The 19,388-nt window shown below is 37.9% G+C and overlaps 2 protein-coding genes across 6 annotated transcripts; one reads left to right on the forward strand and one right to left on the reverse strand.

Annotated features, from left to right (window-relative positions):
* Window positions 1–1,242: 1,242 nt before the first annotated feature.
* On the forward strand, window positions 1,243–8,487 carry LOC135612471 (uncharacterized). 4 transcript variants are annotated; one of them, XM_065108808.1, is made up of 14 exons: window positions 1,243–1,399; window positions 2,601–2,827; window positions 3,507–3,576; window positions 4,007–4,203; window positions 4,298–4,373; window positions 4,487–4,570; window positions 4,646–4,725; window positions 4,835–4,961; window positions 5,499–5,558; window positions 6,015–6,065; window positions 6,144–6,302; window positions 6,996–7,128; window positions 8,007–8,219; window positions 8,359–8,487. In XM_065108808.1, the coding sequence occupies exons 2-13, from the start codon at window positions 2,655–2,657 to the stop codon at window positions 8,177–8,179; spliced, it is 1,383 nt and encodes a 460-aa protein (XP_064964880.1). In that variant the 5' UTR covers window positions 1,243–1,399; window positions 2,601–2,654; the 3' UTR covers window positions 8,180–8,219; window positions 8,359–8,487. The 4 variants fall into 4 exon arrangements, with proteins under 4 accessions (XP_064964880.1, XP_064964879.1, XP_064964881.1 ...); XM_065108807.1 differs by having other exon boundaries at window positions 8,007–8,487; XM_065108809.1 differs by lacking the exon at window positions 1,243–1,399 and adding an exon at window positions 1,506–1,748 and having other exon boundaries at window positions 8,007–8,487.
* A 2,478-nt stretch (window positions 8,488–10,965) lies between these two features.
* Window positions 10,966–16,969, reverse strand: LOC135612472 (uncharacterized). 2 transcript variants are annotated; one of them, XM_065108811.1, is made up of 9 exons: window positions 16,652–16,969; window positions 16,051–16,143; window positions 15,490–15,912; window positions 14,951–15,086; window positions 14,652–14,814; window positions 13,005–13,133; window positions 12,322–12,516; window positions 11,843–11,965; window positions 10,966–11,688 (listed from the first exon to the last, which is right to left on the reverse strand). In XM_065108811.1, exons 1-9 carry the CDS (start codon window positions 16,830–16,832, stop codon window positions 11,578–11,580), a joined length of 1,554 nt encoding a protein of 517 aa, XP_064964883.1. In that variant the 5' UTR covers window positions 16,833–16,969; the 3' UTR covers window positions 10,966–11,577. The 2 variants fall into 2 exon arrangements, with proteins under 2 accessions (XP_064964883.1, XP_064964884.1); XM_065108812.1 differs by having other exon boundaries at window positions 16,051–16,128; window positions 16,652–16,967.
* Between the last annotated feature and the right edge of the window lie 2,419 nt (window positions 16,970–19,388).

A 19,388-nucleotide genomic window follows, 5' to 3' on the forward strand; every position in this document is an offset into this window, starting at 1 on the left:
TCCTTACCACTTATAAGCAATTTACTATCTCCATTAAAATTGATCTAGTTGTGAAATTGTCATCGCTAATTGTACTGTTTAGGTCACATCTCACTATTATATGCATAGGATCCAACAGTCGTAAGCGCCCTTTCTCCGTTAACGGCACGCAGAAATTAGATAGTTTCAGACTCCCATCATCTTGGTTGCATCGTCATTCATTAATGCTTTTCCATGTCCGGTGTATTTGTTCGCTTATGTGATATCCTACAATATTGAAGCTGTGACATTGACTTGTGGACAGCCAAATGTGTTACCTCTCCTCCATGCTTGATTCCCTGAGACCTGAGGATATTCTTTTTCTTTATAGATTGGACATACTGTATGATGCATAGATCTCATCAAATCCATATATATGGATTTGATGAGAAATGGTGGCTTCAAAACTTAAAAGTTAGCTTTTTGTTTGATCAGTCGGTTCAAGAGGAAATTTATTTAATTTTAAGACTTTCCTATTTTTATTATAATATTATTTTTTTTCGTGCTGAAATTTACAAATTTGGTGGAATTTTTTTTGACTAATATCTGAATTCTAAGATTTAGGATGATGACACACCACAAGTTTGCAACGAGAGGTCTTGTCCAACCAAATAATGTATCATTCTTCACCTCGGCATCCTTATCTTCACAATACTTCTCGATGACGAAGGCTGATACTTCCAAAAGATTCACTTTGCAGATTCCGACGTCAGCCGCCCCTCTGGAGCCAATGAAATGAGCCGGATCGAAGCCACCGTCCTGATCCCACAATATGTTCTCTAAGCACGCACAAGCTCCGAGGAAGGCGGCGGATCCGGATCCGGATCCTCTCCAAGTTTTTGCGGCTGAGACACGTTCAGAAGTTTTATTTGTGCCCTGGGAACTTCTACGTGGGCGTCGATTTCGTGGATTTTTAATTTGTTGTTTGCAGTATGAGAGGTTGAGGATCCTGCAGAACCGGAGTCCCGACTGCTACGCCCACGCCGTTCGGGCACAACATTCGAGGACCGAGGAAGGATACGAATCCGGATCCTCTCCAAGTTTCGCTTCTGAGGCGGGCCCCCTGTTCAGGATCTATGATTGGGCCATCGCAGAAAAGGCTTTCGCAAGCGATTGATGCTGAGATTATAAGATTCTGTTTGCAATATAATCTGGAGAGGATCCTCACGGAGCCGGATGGAAAAGTGGGTGTTTCCTTTGACACCGTTGCGAAAGGAACAACGACTGCCGTTGCCGAGTGAGGCAAGAGGGAGCATGATGGCGTTCTTTCTTCCACGCCATTATAAGAGACTCATTTGATCGCTTCCTCGATGCTCTCCACAAACGGAGGCGTTCGTTGCGGGATCTCAATCCCCGCGTTAACCTGTCCAGTCTGACCGCGGTACGGTCTTTTCATCTTCCTCTTCTTGTTTTTGTTGGGAAAATATCGCTCTTTGCGTGTTTGCTCTGTTCTTGTTCTCTGTGGTCGCGTGCCTTGAGGGATTTCGTTAGGTTTTGGAACGGTTGGCATGTAAAGCTTCACGTCTGATGTTCTTGAGTGGAATTTCCGCGTGTCGTGGGAGATTGCTGCCGTTCGAAGCTATAAAAACTCGATCTTTGTGCGTAGAGATCGAGGAAGATTAGGAAATTGGGCGTGGGTATGGTTGCATAGGCTACGCTAGCACACGGCGGGTGCTCGTTGATGCATGAGAAAAATTACTGGTGTTCGAGGGCCAAAAAACTTCTGCTTCGTATGTTTGTAGTAGTTCCTTTTAGTTTTGACGGAAAAATCGATAAAATTAAGGAGATTGAACATAGGTTTTCCCTTTGGCTTGTACGTAAGGTAGTACCACGAATCATATTCTTATTGGGTTCGATTTGCTGCCCGCTGTGCAAAAACAATCGAAGATGCGTTTCTTTGGCTGTTGGTTGTAAACAATGAGGATTGAGGCCGTTTATCTCTTCTACATGCCTGAGAGATAAGAGGAGATGGCTAGGCGTGCCATTCAACACTTTTACTGGTCTGCATTGATACCATTCTCTGACTAGGTGTTGTCAGATATTCCAAGGTCTTAGTAGTAGTTCCAGTATCAGTGATTCTGGAAACATTTCATTATGGGTTTACTCGATTTGCGCCTTTTGAAAATTGGCCTTCGAGACTTTGCAATACTTTAGGCTAGAGGAGGCTGCCTTGTCTTCTAGAGGGCTAGCTGAAATGTTAGAAATACTGTTTTCCTGTAAAACAATGTTGCTTAGTATATAACACAAATCCTTTTGGAGTCTTCTTGATATGGAATATTAGGGAAAATTATGCTAGTCAACATACAGATTTTGCCAGTTTTAAAGTATCAAATTTTAAGTCATGATGTCTTTTGCTACCTTGTTACGTGAATTTGATTTGTTCCAGAAATCTTTTTTTTTCATTATGAAATTGTTGATATTATTATAAAAGTGAATAGGTTGTTGAACTGGAAAGTAAGCATGGGAAGGTCCAACCTTTTATTTTTTACTTGGTCTTCAAGTTGTATGTTTTTAGCTTATTAATATAATAAATTCAAACCTTATTTTTCAAGTAGTTCACTAAATCTTTTTCCTCTCTGCAGATTTTTTAAAATTAGAGGCACTTGTGGAGAAAATTGTCTTTCCTTACTTCTACTATGGTTCATCATTCAGTCGGTGATGAGTCATCATCAGAAGCACAATATGCTGGGCCTTTAGGAAGATTAGCCACACTATCATATGGTGCTGGACACATGCTAAATGATATCACATCGGCATGTTGGTTCACTTATCTTTTGTTGTTCCTGACAGATATAGGACTAAGTCCAAGGTACTCATATCTTTCACGTATTGTTCCCTTTGTTTCTGAAGTTTTTCTGCAGCATTTCCCTTGGATATTTTTATTTGGTACTTGCAAATTGAGTGACTCAAAACCCTGTGGGAAGAATATACCTCCATCATAACGAAATTGAATATGTTGCAGGCTGTTGGCATGACATACTTGTATAGGCTCACCTGCTAAGCAAGAGCTAAGGGTACCAAGCTGATTGCCTTTTGCTTATGCATGGCTTTTTAAGTAATGGTAACACTAACGGGAAAAAAAGTGAGGTAATGGTAAATTATAACAAAAGAAATAAGACTGTCTCTAGAATTGCCATGTGTATAAATATAGTTGATCTTTAGGATGGTATTAAATAGTTGTGGAGAAGCAACTAGGCATTTTGTCTTCGATTGGATTAACCCATCTTCTAGGAGGCAGGACAAATTATCTTATGTTCTGTCTGAGTACTGACAATATGTGATTTGCCTGCATATGCATTTTCTGACTTCCCCAGTGTTCATCTAAAGCAATAAACTGTCTTTCATATTATTCCAGAAATTATGTCTTTTTAAATTGAAAATTTCTATATTCTGGGAGTTTTCAGGAACACTTATCGAGCATTTTTGTGCAAATTTATAAATAAGTATATTTAGATTTTATTTTCAATATTCACTTGATTAATTTGCAGGGATGCGGCGATTGTCATGCTCTCTGGCCAAGTTGCTGATGGCTTCACTACAATCTTTGTTGGGGAGCTGGTATAGATCTGTTCTTTTTTTTTTTCAAGACATGCTGGGTGTGTCCCACAAATTGAGGCATTTCTCTTTCTATTAAACTTCAATGAGATTCCTTTAATAGCTTTTGGCCAACTTTCTGAATCCTTGTTTTGTTTCATGACATTATCTATGTAGTGTTGGACTTATGCATGGAATTGAATTTTAATGAGGGGGAAATTATCAATTTTGATTTTCTTTTTACTTGTTCATGGTGACGTTTATTGTGATCCCAAATCTGGAGCAAGTGTTCTTTAGCCAAGAGTGAATATTGTTTAAAACTTAGAAGATCAATTGTATAAGAGAATTCTATAAAGGTTGCTTCTTCTGACATACCAAAATATCTCAGTGTGCTAAATTTTAATGGATTATACATTGTGATGTTCTTTTCTGAGGAGTGTATTCTGTATTTCAGATAGATCGGTTTGGGCACTTCAAACTATGGCATGCTGGAGGGTCTTTTCTGGTTGCTGTCTCTTTTTCATCTGTTTTTGGTAGCTGCCTTCCTTGTAAAGTCATGGGCAGCAACTCGCTTACGTTGCAAACTATTGGCTACAGCACATTTGCTGCAATTTTTAATGTGGGTTGGGCTGTTACCCAAGTTTCTCACATGTAATGCTCCACTTAGAAAAAAATTCCTTTGGTTTCCTGTGTAGCTAAATATCTGAGTCTTTATCTAAGGAAGATTTTCTCTTTTTTGTTTAAGGTCAATGGTGAATTGCATCACTCTTAATCCAACAAGCAGAGTCGCACTTGCAAGTTGTCGTAATGCCTTCACAATGGTCATATCCTTTCTCTAATACATGTTTTGTCGAACCTCCATGCCTAATAATATGATTCCAGATATCAATGAATTACTAATTTTTAGTCATTGTTAATCTTTTTGTAATTGAAGGTAGCCAATCTTAGTCTCTATGCAGTTGCTTTATGTGTGTTCAGTCTTTATAGTTCCAAGGACACTGTGGATATCAAGATTCAGGTAGTTTACAATACATGGTCCAAAAGAACATTCTTGTTTCTCTGTTTTATCTTATTTCTTCTCTTGATTGATCAGTACCGCTGGATTGCTTACCTGTCCATTTTCATGGGGTGCTGCTTTGTGGTCCTGTTCCTTGTTGGTACCAAAGAACCGCAGTAAGCTGATTGTTTAGTGCATTTTACTCTGTGTTTCTTTTGTAAATCAATCTACTAGACAATTTGCTGTTTTTCCATCTTAAAACATGTGCTTGTTTTTATCATGTAGGTTGAAGCTGCAAATTCAGTGTAAAAACGTTTCCAGTATCTCATGGACCCACTGGTTCAAAAAAATACTCTACTATCAAGTTGCTCTTGTTTATACACTTACCCGGCTGGTGACAAATGTTTCACAGGTCAACATATTTCATTTTATAATGTTGACTGCTTAAAAGTGAATGTGAACTATTATGTACTTGATTCTGACTAACTGTGAAATTTACTAGAAAGCGGCTGAAAAAAGTTTAGAAAAGAGCTGCATTTGATGCACGGATTACATATGGCCCCTTTATGTAAAAAAATTTGATATCCTATAATTTGTTCTAATTTATGATTGTTGTAGATTATATCAAATTGTTTTTGGCTTGATTTATAAATTTTAATGAAACCTCATATATATATGAGAATTGAGAACAATATATTGCTAAGCCACTATGTGCCTGTCATTGGTCTGATTGTTCCATAAATGAATTACAGTTTTTGTTAAGATCTTTTTTACTTTTTTGTTTTATATCCATCAGTTTTTTATTGTACATAGCAGATAATGATTATAACTTCAAGTGTCGTGAATGCATGTGAAATTAAATAAAGTGGGTACCTCTATGTTTGAAGTTGGTGGAAAAGAGTTTAGCTATGGCCTTTTTTCTTTTAACAATGTTGCTTGTTTTTGCCAGGCACTGCTTGTATTTTTTGTCACTAATGAATTGGGCATGGGCCAATCGTCAAAGGCTTTGGTAAGAATTACAAAATTTATTGACAATTACTTAAATCAACTGTGTACAGCACATGTGCATCAGTATTTTAATATAATTATGAATGTCGCATAGCTAGCGAACTAGTAAAATTAGTGATATCCAGAAACAACCTCTACTACTAAGTTAATTATTCAGCAAATAGATCTAGTACCATGTTGTTGGTTATTCAGTTTCCTAAGAATTAATAGTTTAGGTTCGAGGTTTTGATCTCCACTTTAGTCATTTCAAAATGCACAGGAGACAACTTATATTGTTGGATTTACTGTTGCGAAGCATTCCCCACAAGAATTAAGCTTGTTTGAGAGTATGTTGATAATACTCCAAAGTGGTGCAGTGACTAATGCCCTTCATGCATTTCTAACAAAAGAAGTTTCCATTTTAAGAGTGTTTGGTGGATTGGTTGAGTCTAACTGCTCATTTTTCTTTCCATTTCAGGTGCCTGCCATTATATATATTTGCAGCTTCCTGGTGTCTGTTATTCTGCAGGTCTCACTTGGCCTTTTTATGGTTGAAATACTTTGCCTGTAACAACATTTCTTGATTCCAAACTTCTAACTAATGCAGGAGATTAGATGGTCTGGGTGGCGCCTTAAGGCCTTCTTTAATGCTGGAGCCATTCTTTGGATGTTTTCTGGTGCAGGAGTATCTGTTCTTCCAGACAGCATGCACAATCTTATGTACATTCTCTCAATAGCAATTGGTGCTGCTAATGCTTTGATGACGGTATGTTAATTGTCTCACATAGCATAGGAACTTCAAAATTGCCTGCCATGAACTTATGAAGTTTGAGGCACATTGGACTTTTAAGTCAAAATAAACTTGAGCAGTTTATGTAGCCAATCTTTCTTAATTATCGTAAGCCCTATTTTGTTGTGTGATCTGTTAGAACATTTTGTGACACTTTGTTGCTTATATTTATTAATTCATTGGTAGGACATGGTCTTAGAGTTTGTTTTTGTAATGTATCGTGGCAGCTGATAGATCGTGTTCCTGATTGTCCATCAGTGACAGAAGTGACTAATCAATTGATGTTGAAGTTAAAATGCGATTGTGGATTTAGCTTGGTCATTTCACTCAACATAAAGCACCTGCATGTTACAGTGACTCGTGAGATCCATGAAACTTGCAAAATGAGTCATTCTTATTCATTGACATATACACAGAACAAACTCTTTTAATTTACTTTAGAAATTATAACAAATTTAAGAAAACATTTTGTACTCAGACTAATTTGCACTCTGCCTGACACCTTATATAATTTGAGTAACAGGAGTTACATCCACTGTATAGATCCATGAATGCCCTTTTTGATGGTAGCATTGATAGAGCAATTCTAAAATGTGATTCTTCTAGGAGTCGGATATATCCTCGAGGTGGTTCTCTTTGGTCTCTCATTTTCTCTTTTTTCCGATGCAGGTGACTGGAATTAGCATGGAAAGCATGCTGGTTGGAGAAAACCTAAACGGATGTGCTTTCGTGTATGGATCACTAAGTTTTGTTGATAAATTATCATGCGGCCTCGCTTTGTATGTTCTCGAGTCATATCAAGGTAAAACAGTAACTTGGTTACAGATGCCATGTTTCTAAACTAATTTATGCTTATATTATCATTATCCGTCATTTGTCATATTGGACCTGAATAGAGATACAAGTTGATAGAAGTTAGAAATGTTTGTTTGATGCAAGGAATCAGCCAGAAATAGCTTCTTTTGATTTTCTTTGCTGTTACACTAACTTGTTTAAGACTACTGCTTCTCCCTTGAACCTTGAATTATGTTCTGAATGGTGTTATTTCAAGTTTTTTCTCAAGGTATCCCACCCCTCCCCCACCTTCATCTCCTCTTCCCTTTCGCAAGTCTTTACTACCTGTCCTCTTGAGTGCTTCATTCTTTTATTTTGGAGATAAAATGCATATCAATGTATTTAATCATTTACCTCAACTCATGCTAATTCAAGATTTCATCCTTTATGCTAATTTATAAGCTTGGATATTCGTGCTCTGTCATGTACTTATATGATTTTTTTTAATAAAATGTTTCCGTACATATATCTTTTGCATCTTCCTTTTTTTAGATTAGCAAATTATTAGGTTAAAAGCATGGACTCAAAGCTAATGAAAGACACTTGCATAACCGTAGGGTTTCATGCTCTTCGATGAACTATATCCTTAATTTTCTCTCCTCTCTCTCTCTCTCTCTCAGCTGTTCCTTTCAAATGATTTATCAAGATTGTCCATGCTTTAGTACATCTCAACCTTCATTTTGCTTTTCTGATGCATTATTTTATCTTTTCAAAACTGTGAGCTAACCAATTTCAGATTCATGGGGTTGTGCCTAATATATCATAAACTTCTACAAAAAGGGCCGAAAAATATCTTTTTTGGTTTGTCAATTAGATCTCCACCTGACAATAACATCTTCTCTTCAGGTTCACCTGATGTCATGGGGAACCTTGGCAGTAATGTCAGTCATTCAGTAAACAGATATGGTCTGGGAGTGATTCCTGCAACCTGTGCATTTCTTTCTGCTGTCATCACATACACCATGAAACTTCCAGATACCACCAGTTCAAGCAATCTGGTAGAACCCCTTCTTGCATGATTTTGGAGGTGGGGGGTGGATGATTTCTGCATGCTTTCATGTATGTTCTACATCACCTGGAATCTCTCTTCCAAGTTGACATGAAATGTGCATGGAGAGCAAGCTGTTGACTTCCATCTTCAAGTATTGACTGCATCATTTCTTGGCACAACTAATATGTACATATGATTATTTTCTAGGATGGAGTTTGGTATTTGCTGAAGTCAGGTAATTTCACTGTATCAGGAAAAAAACATATTTCATTTGTTCCTAAGCATCTTTTGCATTGCAATATAGTTTCTAATTCCAAAAAGCATCAAATTCCTGCACATGATTGGAAGCTGTTGCTCTTCTTTTGATTCCATTAAACAATCCAAATGCAGCTGGAGCCTTGCGTTCTACCTTGCAAAATTATGATGACTAGAAATTAAATATCAGGTTACTCGGTCTGTACCGATTGGTATTTACTGGTCCGACGAAGGTGGTTGATACTAGTCAATATTTATTTTCTTTTTTTTTTCTCTCGATAATACCAGGAACATTATGAGCCGAAGTACCGACCTTTTATTAAAACTGATATCTGATCGAAATTTAAATTCTTGATATTGGCTAGTAATTTGATTGTTTCTAAATCAACCTTATTGAGTAGGATGATATTATTATAAGTACATAATAAAAGAAGAATTAGTCTTATATTAAATACTAATGAAAACATTTTAATCCTAAACCTACATATGATGATTGTGAGGATAGACTTTACGATTGTGAGGATATCAAATATTAATCTTAGCCGTTATTTCTGAAATTACAATTGACTATTTGGGGCTAATTATATATCGAGCAATGTCAATTTACCTTAGTTTCATTTATGGTAATGGATGACATCGGTGGTGGTGAACGATGTCGCCACTAGGGGTTGGAGCTCCTATTGCTCCACTTGCTGCCGGTGTAGATGTCGAGCGACGCCACTCGACATCTGCATTAGCGTCGTTCAGCTAAGGTAGCGGTAAAAGCTTTGGCCCCCAACGACACTGATGCAAATATCAAGTGGTGCCGACATAGACGTCGAGCAACGCCACTCAATAACTGCATAATGTCAACGTAGTTGTTGAGCAATATCGGTTGGCATTTACGTTGGCACCGACGTAGTTGCCAAGCGGTGGTGCTCGATATCTGCATTGGTGCTACTAGGGGCTAGAGCTCTTATCGCTCCTCCTTGCTACCAACGTAGTTGTCGAGTGGCATTGCTCGATATCTACATCGGTACCACTAGGGGTCGAAGCTCCTACCGCTCCCCTTACTAAGCGACGCTGCTTAGAATCTATGTTGGTGCCACTGGGTCCGAAGCTTCTATCGCTCGTCACGCTGTCGATGTAGTTGCCGAGCAATGTTGCTAGGTATTTGCCTTAGCAATGAGTGGGGCGGTAAGAGCTCTAGCCCCTAGCGACGCCATCATCCGCCACCATTGACGTCATTTATCACCATCAACTGAAACTTAAAATTATTTTTCTATCATTTGTTTTCAACGATGTTAAGATATATCGACGTAATTATAGGGATATCGACGTAACTTTTTTTAAGTATATGGGTCAGGATGCTAAAGACAACTAACTACAAAAGGTAATATATAATTAGCCGGACTATTTGATGATGAAATTTGGTATGCAATTTTGCTTTAGATCATGAAACATTATCTAAGTCACTGTTGTTTTATATTTTAATTTCATGATATGTATTGTATCTTGTTTTAATTATGTGGATGATGTTGGATTCGTGACCGTCAACACTGTTCATATTATATACCAAATAATTTATTTCTAGGGATACTTAGGGTCTCTTCTTTAAAATATGCATTCATATAATGGTTAAATAGTCAAATAAAATAGTAATATTTGCCACATGGACATCAGCTTGTCAAAAATAAATAAATAAATAATGAAAGATATTTTGTTCATCGCAAGTGGTTGAAAATTATAAGATTCACGATTGAGAACTTGGGTGATGATGCAAGTTGTTCTCTTCTCTTCTCTTCTCTTGCTTCATACATTTTCATTTTACATTTAATTTGAGCATCCAATGGACCCTCGACAATAGTTTCTCTCTCTCGAGACGAATCATTTATGTCATGGAAGATTCTCAAAGTGCGTTAAGAGAGCTAAGTCAAAACGTTGAGCATCGTAAAGATCTTAATAGTAGGTTCAATGTCATGGAAGATTCTCAAAAGAAGAGCACTAAGTCAACAGGTTGAGCATCGTAAGGACCATAATAATAGTCTGTTTGACTTTGGACTTTTGCCACTTGTCAGCCTTCCTCGTAGTTCATATCGTTGGAAGATTCTCAAAGTGCGGCTCTCTCTCTCTCTCTCTCTCTCTCTCTCTCTGTGTCCTCTAGATAAAACAATGCCAAAGCTGCAGCAATGTCGATCCGGAGGCAGGGGTCGCCGGGCCGCATATGGAATGACACAGTACATGGAATTGAGTTCGACGGAGCGAATTCTCATCCCAGGATAGTTTGTTGTTTATCCACTTTCGAGTTCTTCCTTCTTTAATTCCTCCCGTTATTTTCATTTCAATCTTTGTTGTCGCCCGTAAACGTTGACACAATCTCGTTGATTTGTGTTCATGTTCTAACAACATCGGTATAGCTTGTCGGATTCTTCTGATGGTGGTCACCTGCATTGGGTAATGAATGCTAAACCTGTTGTGCACACAAGATTGCATGGTTGAAACTTGGCTTCATCATCGATCTCGTTGCTTTTGTTTTCTATTTTGTTGGACTGCTGCGATACATCACATTGGCCAACAGGCTGAAGTAATACAAATTATCACTGCAAACTCTGTCCGTAAACCAACATGAAAAGGCCAAACCACACAACTCTTCTTCTTGCTTCTGTTTCTTATCATTATTTTTGCAGCTCTCAGCTCATCTCATTTCAACACTCGAACATACAACCAAACTACAATTTCTGCTTTTGTTAATGTGCACATGCCGGAGAAAAGAATATGAGAGACATCCAGATGCTTGAAAGCTGGAGCACCCAAGAATATTTTTTTTTTTCTTTTATTCAGCATGCATTTCTGCGGTCGCGGGAGATACAAATGCGACATCAACGTCGAACTTTTGTGTTTCCACCTTTTGCACTTCAACTTGTAAATGTGTAAATGTCAGAGAGTATCTGTCCTGACCACATTCGAATGATCGAACTTTATTTTTTCAACAAGACGAAGCCCTGCTTGCATCCGTCCATTGTCAAAGAGGGCTTCTTCACAGTTTGTAGAAATCTTCTTCATGCCTATCTGTAACTACTTCAGCAAGTTTTCTTTTTTGTGTCTGTCAGTGGTTGTTTTAGTTGCAATGGGGTATGAAGATTTGGGAATTGTCGATATCTAAACAATCAAACACTTGTGTTGGTTAGCAGTTCATTGTGCCAGATGTGAGTTAACTGCAAGTTGAAGGTAACTGGTGTAGTCGATATTATTCAGCCGCACACAGCACAAGATATGCTCTGGCAAGTCTTCAGGCTTGTTCCCCTGCATACGAAAGAAATTAGTTTGTTCGATGCTTCTGTTAAACTTAACATGCAGAGGCCTCTACAACTTCTAAAGAAATTATTTGACTTTATGATTCATATTAATGAAAATATGCAAGTGCATCTCGGTTTTGTGCTGAACATAAAGGAGTTACCTGTATTGTTAGGCCAAAGTCCAATACACAAAACTTCAGCCTGTCAAGAAATGCTTCAAATCCTTTCCTCGCGATGTAACTAAATCGATGTATATCCAAATCAATCTCAAAGTAGTTATTGCCCTGCAAATTGTAAATTACAGCAGCAACATAAGGGTCATGAGATGAAATATTTGTGCTAGAATGATGTCTCACTGCAGCATGCAGTTCATGTCAAAGTTCACGTAGAAAATATATCAATCACAGAACCTAAATTCCAAATTTCTTCTATATAATTTCCTTTGGATAGACACAAAAATAAAGCAACCCAATGAATGAAACTCCATCCACGTCTGGTATAGGGTTATATGTCTGTGCCTTCTGCACCACACAGGAATATACTGTTCCCAAAACTCAAACCTATTAGGCCAAAGTGGCACAATGATGTGGATCTTACAGTGATGCAAACTTTTTTTATCACCAAAGAGGGATAAACTTACCGAATAGAAATCATGTTGTGGACGAGAAAGAACAGGCCTCTCATTGTACGTATTTATAAGCTTCCTCTCAGCAGTGCTTAAATGAAGATCCTCCAAATTTGCTGCATGGACGAGGATTTTTAGCCTTTCTCTGAAGGGAACAAATGTGTCCATAGGAAAACTTTTGACCCTTTCTTCCTCATCATCAATTATCCTCTGTCAAGAAAGACATGCAAGAATCAAAATATAGTATAGAAATCTAAAGAATCATTCGAATGATATGACGAAAGCATACACACTCTTCCAAAAGATACCAACAAAAAGTAAGCGCCCAGTAAAGTGAGATACAGTCACAGACATCTATGCATAAGAACCATATGCATAGATGCAATCAGGGCTTCAAAACCTGTCCAGACTGGTATTAATCAGACCGGTATTTGCTGTTACAATACACACTCTTATTATACTTAAAACCTAGTGGATTACTCAGTATGGGTCTTTTTCACAATGTTACAACAGGCACTCTGAGATAACAATGGATATAGTCCAAACTACAACTGACCACTCATAACATGCCATGCACCACAAACCATAAATCATGCTCTTAAAACACCTCAATCTCCCAAGTGTATATTTGGAGTATAAAGTTTACTGGATGAACAAAAAAAAAAAAGATGCTGATCAGAAATCAGAATTAATCTTACCCTAATATTCTCCAAGAAATGAGATGGAAGTTCCTTTGAGTAATCTTCAGAAAGCCTAAAATATAAAACAAAGCTCATTCCTTCACCATCAGTTTCACTCTGGAAAATAGTAGCAGGATACAGTGGAACCTGCGAGACACAACAAATCTTGCAGATAAGTTTGACTGCATGATACTCAAAAGGTTGTAGATACAGTAAGCAAAAAAAGGACATTGCAGGTTTCTTTAAGATATCAACTTGGACCGATATGTAAGTGAATACAAGTTGAATCCTTGATCCAAGTTATTTTACCTATATATCACTTTTCTGATCCAATTTTTTATGTATAACTCTCTTTCGTTTCACACAATACATATTATTTAGGGAATCCGCAGCAAATATGCCCAGGCTGATCTAAGAGAGAATTGTTGACTGTTTGTCCCAGTATCTAAGCCTGACCTAGTAAATTGGAAAAATGATTTGGTACATGCAAGTCAATCATTGGCCAGCCAACCAGCTGATACTGTGAATGGTTACTGTTGCATTACGATGTCATTATATCCTCCTTCCTTTTTCCTTATTTTTCAATATGTACAGTATATCTGGTCCCATGAGAACCGAAGCAGTTGGTGGACAAACCACCAGGAACTGGCTGCCATCTACATCTAACCTTCTTAACATGAGAAAGCACGACTCCTTTACACAATACAGCTAAAAAGTCAACAATCATGATGACAGTCTATAAGGAGTCAATAAAGTAAAAAAGATAAGGTAGCACCATAGCAGGATAGGTATAGATGTATAGTTGCAGTTAGAATTATTAAAGTAAGAGAAATGCTTCAACTGAATTCTTTTATTCATCAACATTACTCAGTTTTTACATTATGGTCAGAAAATTCCATTGTTCTCTCGCATGAATCTCTAGATCTTGGAAGCATTTGATGCATACACATGATATGACTGCTTTTTCTTGGAGATTTGGATAAAAGTGTAATCAAGTACCGACTAGATATAGGAACAGGATTTAAAGAGAACAAGGACCAGAAAAGTATGCCAGAGTTAGTAGTATAAAGCTTTAGCCCTTTCAATAACAAGCATGTTGTCACCCCTAACAAACTCAGTCAAGATATTTAGTCTTCCATTATGTTACTTTTGTTATGCTTTAAGATTGACTTTGAAAATGCAGATTCCTGTATCAAGAAGAAAGTTGGCTGTTATAGCAAACCAAATGATTCGGTCCTTTAAGTTCTTTGTTGAGCTAATTAAAGAACAAAAATACAATGATGCCTTGAACAAGCAAACAAGAAAATTTGTTCATACCAAATAACAAAATTGTGCTTTAGTTTGGCTCCTTGATGTACCAGTTGGGATAAGTTATACATGAATGGAGAAGTTTAAAAACAATACCTATGCTCACATCAAATGATAAACTAAACCGCTCTTGGTAAGCAGATAAAATATGCTCTGATATCTTTGTTACACTAGATTACTTTGCCCTTTGTTGGTGGATATGGAAAACTATATTTCTGGACAGTGTTTCAAGCCACAAACTAGTATCATAATGTCGATTATAATGTGCTTTATCTTAGAGCATGACATGCATCTTGAAACAGCAAGTAAAAGTCATAAGGTAAACATAGTTTCAGTAAGGCTGGTTTGGCTACATACCTGAATATTAACTACAAGAATAGGTGGGAGCCTGCCAGATGAACTCAAATTGGGGAGTTCCACAAATCGAGCAATGTGATTAATTTTTTGCTGGCACAGGTAGACATCGACACCAAATGGACAGTATGCTGCATTATTTGGAGCAAAATCTTTCTTCTTGTCCCTGGCAACAGTTGAAAGCTAACATCAGAAATTCAGTCACAATTACATCATCCAGATTTCACATATGTATAAAATGAGGCATTTCCACACTATAATTGAGAAAAAAGTAAATCTTTGGATAATTGAACTACAACTACCTAAAGTAATGTGGCCCCCGTACTTTGAATGTGCTGGGCTCTATATGTGACCAGCTATCAAGAATTTTCTTCTCTAGCAGGCAGAAAGGAACTTGAGAACCTGCTAGTGGCTTTTCAAGAAAGGGCCTTGTAGAAACTTGCACACAAATAAAAGACAAAGTCAGTATTACATTTCATGATCAAAGAGAAAGCCTCAAAAGATTTCTTTATGAACTCATAAATAAAGCTATTTAAGCAAATGGAAATGATACATGAAATTAATGAGAAATACTCAAACACAATTAGTTCAACTAAAATGTATGAGATTCAGTGGTTGCTACAAATCAGAAAAGATCAGGACACAAAAGAAACGAACAAATTATTGCTGGTGAAGATTAAGATATTCAAGAGACAAGAGTGGGGTATAACAATTAGTTTGATGATATTTTTTCTATTTATTTCAGAGAATAAACAACTCTCAGATGAAGTCCAAAGTCCAAGAATTATTTTACTGAAAAAACCAGCATCCAGATGAATGAAGAGAGGGTAGTAATACTAACATAATGTAGATGTGGAATGTGCTTCCCCTGACTTCCACTTGAAGGAAAGCTTCAAGGATGTCTTTTTGGCTGAGTTTGGTGGACTTGAGCATAAAGCTTTTCTCTTTTCAGCGGTCGATACAGGGGCAACGAGGCATGGTAAGCAGTTGTTTGGCAGGATCCCGCAATTGTTCAATATACCTCCATCATGCCCACCAGCATTCGCATCCGCAGGCATGATTGACAAATCCTCAAGACTCACAAAGGCTTTCGCAGTATTCTCCGAGTTCTTTGGAGACTGCTCCCCTAATTTTCGTCCCTTCTGCTGTCGATCAATAGAAGAAATGGAGGAAGCATTCGGGTGGCTTGCTCCTATGCTGCCATCCCTGAAAGATGAAGGGCTCAATATGTCTTCGCCTTCAAAACTGTTTATGGAGAAAGCATCTGCAGAAATTTACGACGCATATCACAACTCAAGGACAAGGAATATCAAATAAGCTCGAAAAGAATAGTAGATATTGATGAATAATCATTGCCAAGGATCCATCATCCAATATCAATCTGATATGTGCAACGTAGTACCATCCTGAACGCTCCTAAAATCCTCCTCATCTGATGCAACCGCAGAGAATGTGTCGAACCATGCTTCCTCGGTACTCCCTGTCGATATCATAGCTTCAATTTTAAGCAATGCCATATAGTTAGAGAAACCAAAAGGATTGCTCAACTGATTAGTGCCAAACAGTAGTAAACAACATGGTAAAAAAGATGAAATCAGTATCAACATCTCATGTCTTAAGAACTTATCAAAAGTCTGCTACAGAGCATGTGTTGCACTGATTATTCTGTCAAGCCGCGTTCAATTGCAGCATAGACGACTATGATCATCCGGTTGACTTTTCAATCTAAAGCATAAAGCTTTGATCTCTTTCAACGTCCCAACTTCGATCAAATATCTACTGCCATTAAGAATCGAAGTCGAAGGCACTCCTTCCCCTATCTATCTGTATCATTCGAATCCAAAAACCAGGTGGCTAAGATGCCAATTTTGGGAACAAAACCAGCTCGATGCACATCAGGACTCACCCCCCAGGCATAAAAACCTCACCTTTTTTGGCCCCCTTCGAAAACCCCAAACCAAATCGAACACCAAAAACAAGCGAAGACGAAGTCAAGCCACAACCTCGGAACGCGGGGTTGCTGTAGGGCGCCTGATCGGCCTGGGCCTCATCGATCGTCTCCATCACCTTCCGTGCCGCCGCACGCCGCCTGATCGTCCTCCTCCTCCTCCTTCGCCGCGTCCCTTCCGCCGAGCTCCGCTGCCCTCCGACGCACCCATCCGGTCTCGAGAGGCACGGCCCCATATCCCTCTCTCCGTTCTCCTCCTCTGTCCCAATGCTGGGTCTGCGGTCGTGACTCCGAGATCGCGGAAGACGAAGAAGAAACAGAGCGGGCCGACCGAGGACGAGTTGTTGCAACTCTCACATCTATCTTAACATCACGACAGAGATATATACCTCATTAATAATGACAAAAGCGGGATCGACTGAACAGCCGCAGGAGAGCGCGAGAGGGTGTCGGAGGCGTACGTAGACGGATTCTTCCTGTTCGGATACAATCTACGCGTGTCACCCTCTACCTGGCCGAATCCCGGCGCAGCGCGTGACGACTACTTTTTCCCGCTGTGGACCCGATCCTTTCAGCCAATTACAAGTCAACAACGCGAAGGGTATCCCAACGCGGGAGTGGTCGAAAGCATTCGCGTAATCCAGGAGGCCCTCCTCGGTCGCCGCGTGTGCGCCGCCGTGATCCACACGGTCTCGCTCGGATTCTGTGGTAGATTGCGGTCCCCACCAATACTAATATGAACAGAAAAGGATTGTGTTTGCCTTTGTTCGAGTGGGAATCCAATTCTTACAGCACTATGGATACTCTTTTTTGAAGAAGAGAGTTGTTTTTTGGCTTCTAACACATGATTCGATTTGATGTTCGGAAAATAATAGGACATGACCAAAGAGAGACCAATGAAATGGACGATTCAAATTACTTCTTGTTTTGGTGGGCAGAATCTTTATCAACCTCAACGTGGTTTAGAATCCACGACACCATTTTTCTAAAGGATCTAAATGACTTTGGTCGTGCTTTTTGAAGGCCACGGAGAAGGTGGCACTAAAGAACACACACGAACATGTGGCTCACAAGTGAGAAGAATTATTTTTTGTTGTCGTCAAACAACTGCGGAGAATACCGACAGCCAAACGAAGCATGTTGTGCGGTATCCATCGGTCAAGTTAGGTGAGATTATATTCCAAATGTTTCCAAAGTTCATAGCCTCCTACGATGAATAGTGTGTGATATGGCATTGGTTTTGAACGCCCATTATTCCGATTCCAGTGGGGGAAGTGTGTCTAACTTAATGAGATTGATTATGAATGAGATTGACTAAGCATAATTTAGCCCAATACGGTGGTACGGTTTAGTTTGATTCGATTTGTTTGTCTAATTAGAATAATAGTTTAAAACCTTTGGCTCGATTTACAACTCCCAGTTTATATGCAAAGTTTGATCATGTTCAAGTTTTATTTTTTGGAAGAAAAAGAAAATCAATCAAAGTTTAGAATTACGATTAATGTTGATGAATTGACTTGCATGAGTTTGGACGTTCTTCGATAGAATAATTATTTTTTAACGCATTCGATGCACCTTAACGAAGAATAATTATTTAGAGCACTTGATATATTCTAATCGAGGAAAATATCTTCTTGTACTTGATACGTTCATCAAAGATAAAAACATCTAAGGCATCTAATTCTATGTATAATATCTATTTCTAAGATATAAGTATTCAAAGTATTTTGATGTACTATAATTGAGTAAAGAATCTCTCATATATAATTTGTCATAATCGGAGAAGGCATCTCCTTGCACCTTATGCATTCATCCCGAACATAAGCATTTGAAATCCCGATATGTCATTTTCAAATAAAGTATCTTTTTGTGTTTGACGTATCCGCATATGAAGTATCAGTAGAGTATCTATTTATCTTAATCAAGCAAAAAATCTTCTTGTATTTAATATATTTACTCATGATATACAAGCATAAGAAGTGCTATTTGCATTCTGACGAAGTAAAACATCTCTATGCTTCATGTATCTACCCATGATAAAAGCAAATATAAGCATTGAAAGTATATCTTATATCATCAGTATTAGATAAAACATCTTCATGATGCTTTATGTGACTACCCATGATAAAAGCATCCGGAGCACTTAGATATGTTCTGATCGATGGAAATATTTTCTTATGTTTGATACGTCCATCAATGATAAAAACATCCAAGGCACTCGATGCACCTTATGTCTAAAATTTCATTCTAAGATAAAAGTATTCGAAGTATTTGATATATCATAATTGGAGAAAGAATCTCTCACATCTAATTCGTCATATTTAGATAAGTTATCTCTTGTATTTGGTGCATTCATTTAGGACATAAGCATTTAAAAGTGTTGATGCATCATATTTGAGTAAAGCATCTCTTTGTATCTAGTGTAACTATTGAACACAAGTATATGAAGCATTGCTAGAGTATCTAATGTATCTTGATTAAGCAAAAAATCTTCTTGTGTTTGATTTATTTGCTCATGATAAATGAGTATCGAAAGTGTTATTTGCATTCTGACTAAGTAAAATATCTTTGTGCTTGATATGTCTACCCATGATAAAAGTATCTAAAGCACCAAATGTATCTTAACTACGAAAAAAATTTTCTTTCATCCAATGCATACACTTCAAATATAAGCATTGAAAGTGCTCCTTGTATCCTAATTAAATAAAATATCTTCATGATGTTTTATGTGTCTATCGATAATAGAAATATCTAAAGTACTCGAGATAAAAAAATATCCTTATGTATGATAC

This window comes from Musa acuminata, chromosome BXJ2-5 (assembly GCF_036884655.1).
Source record: "Musa acuminata AAA Group cultivar baxijiao chromosome BXJ2-5, Cavendish_Baxijiao_AAA, whole genome shotgun sequence".
Lineage (NCBI taxonomy): Eukaryota > Viridiplantae > Streptophyta > Magnoliopsida > Zingiberales > Musaceae > Musa > Musa acuminata.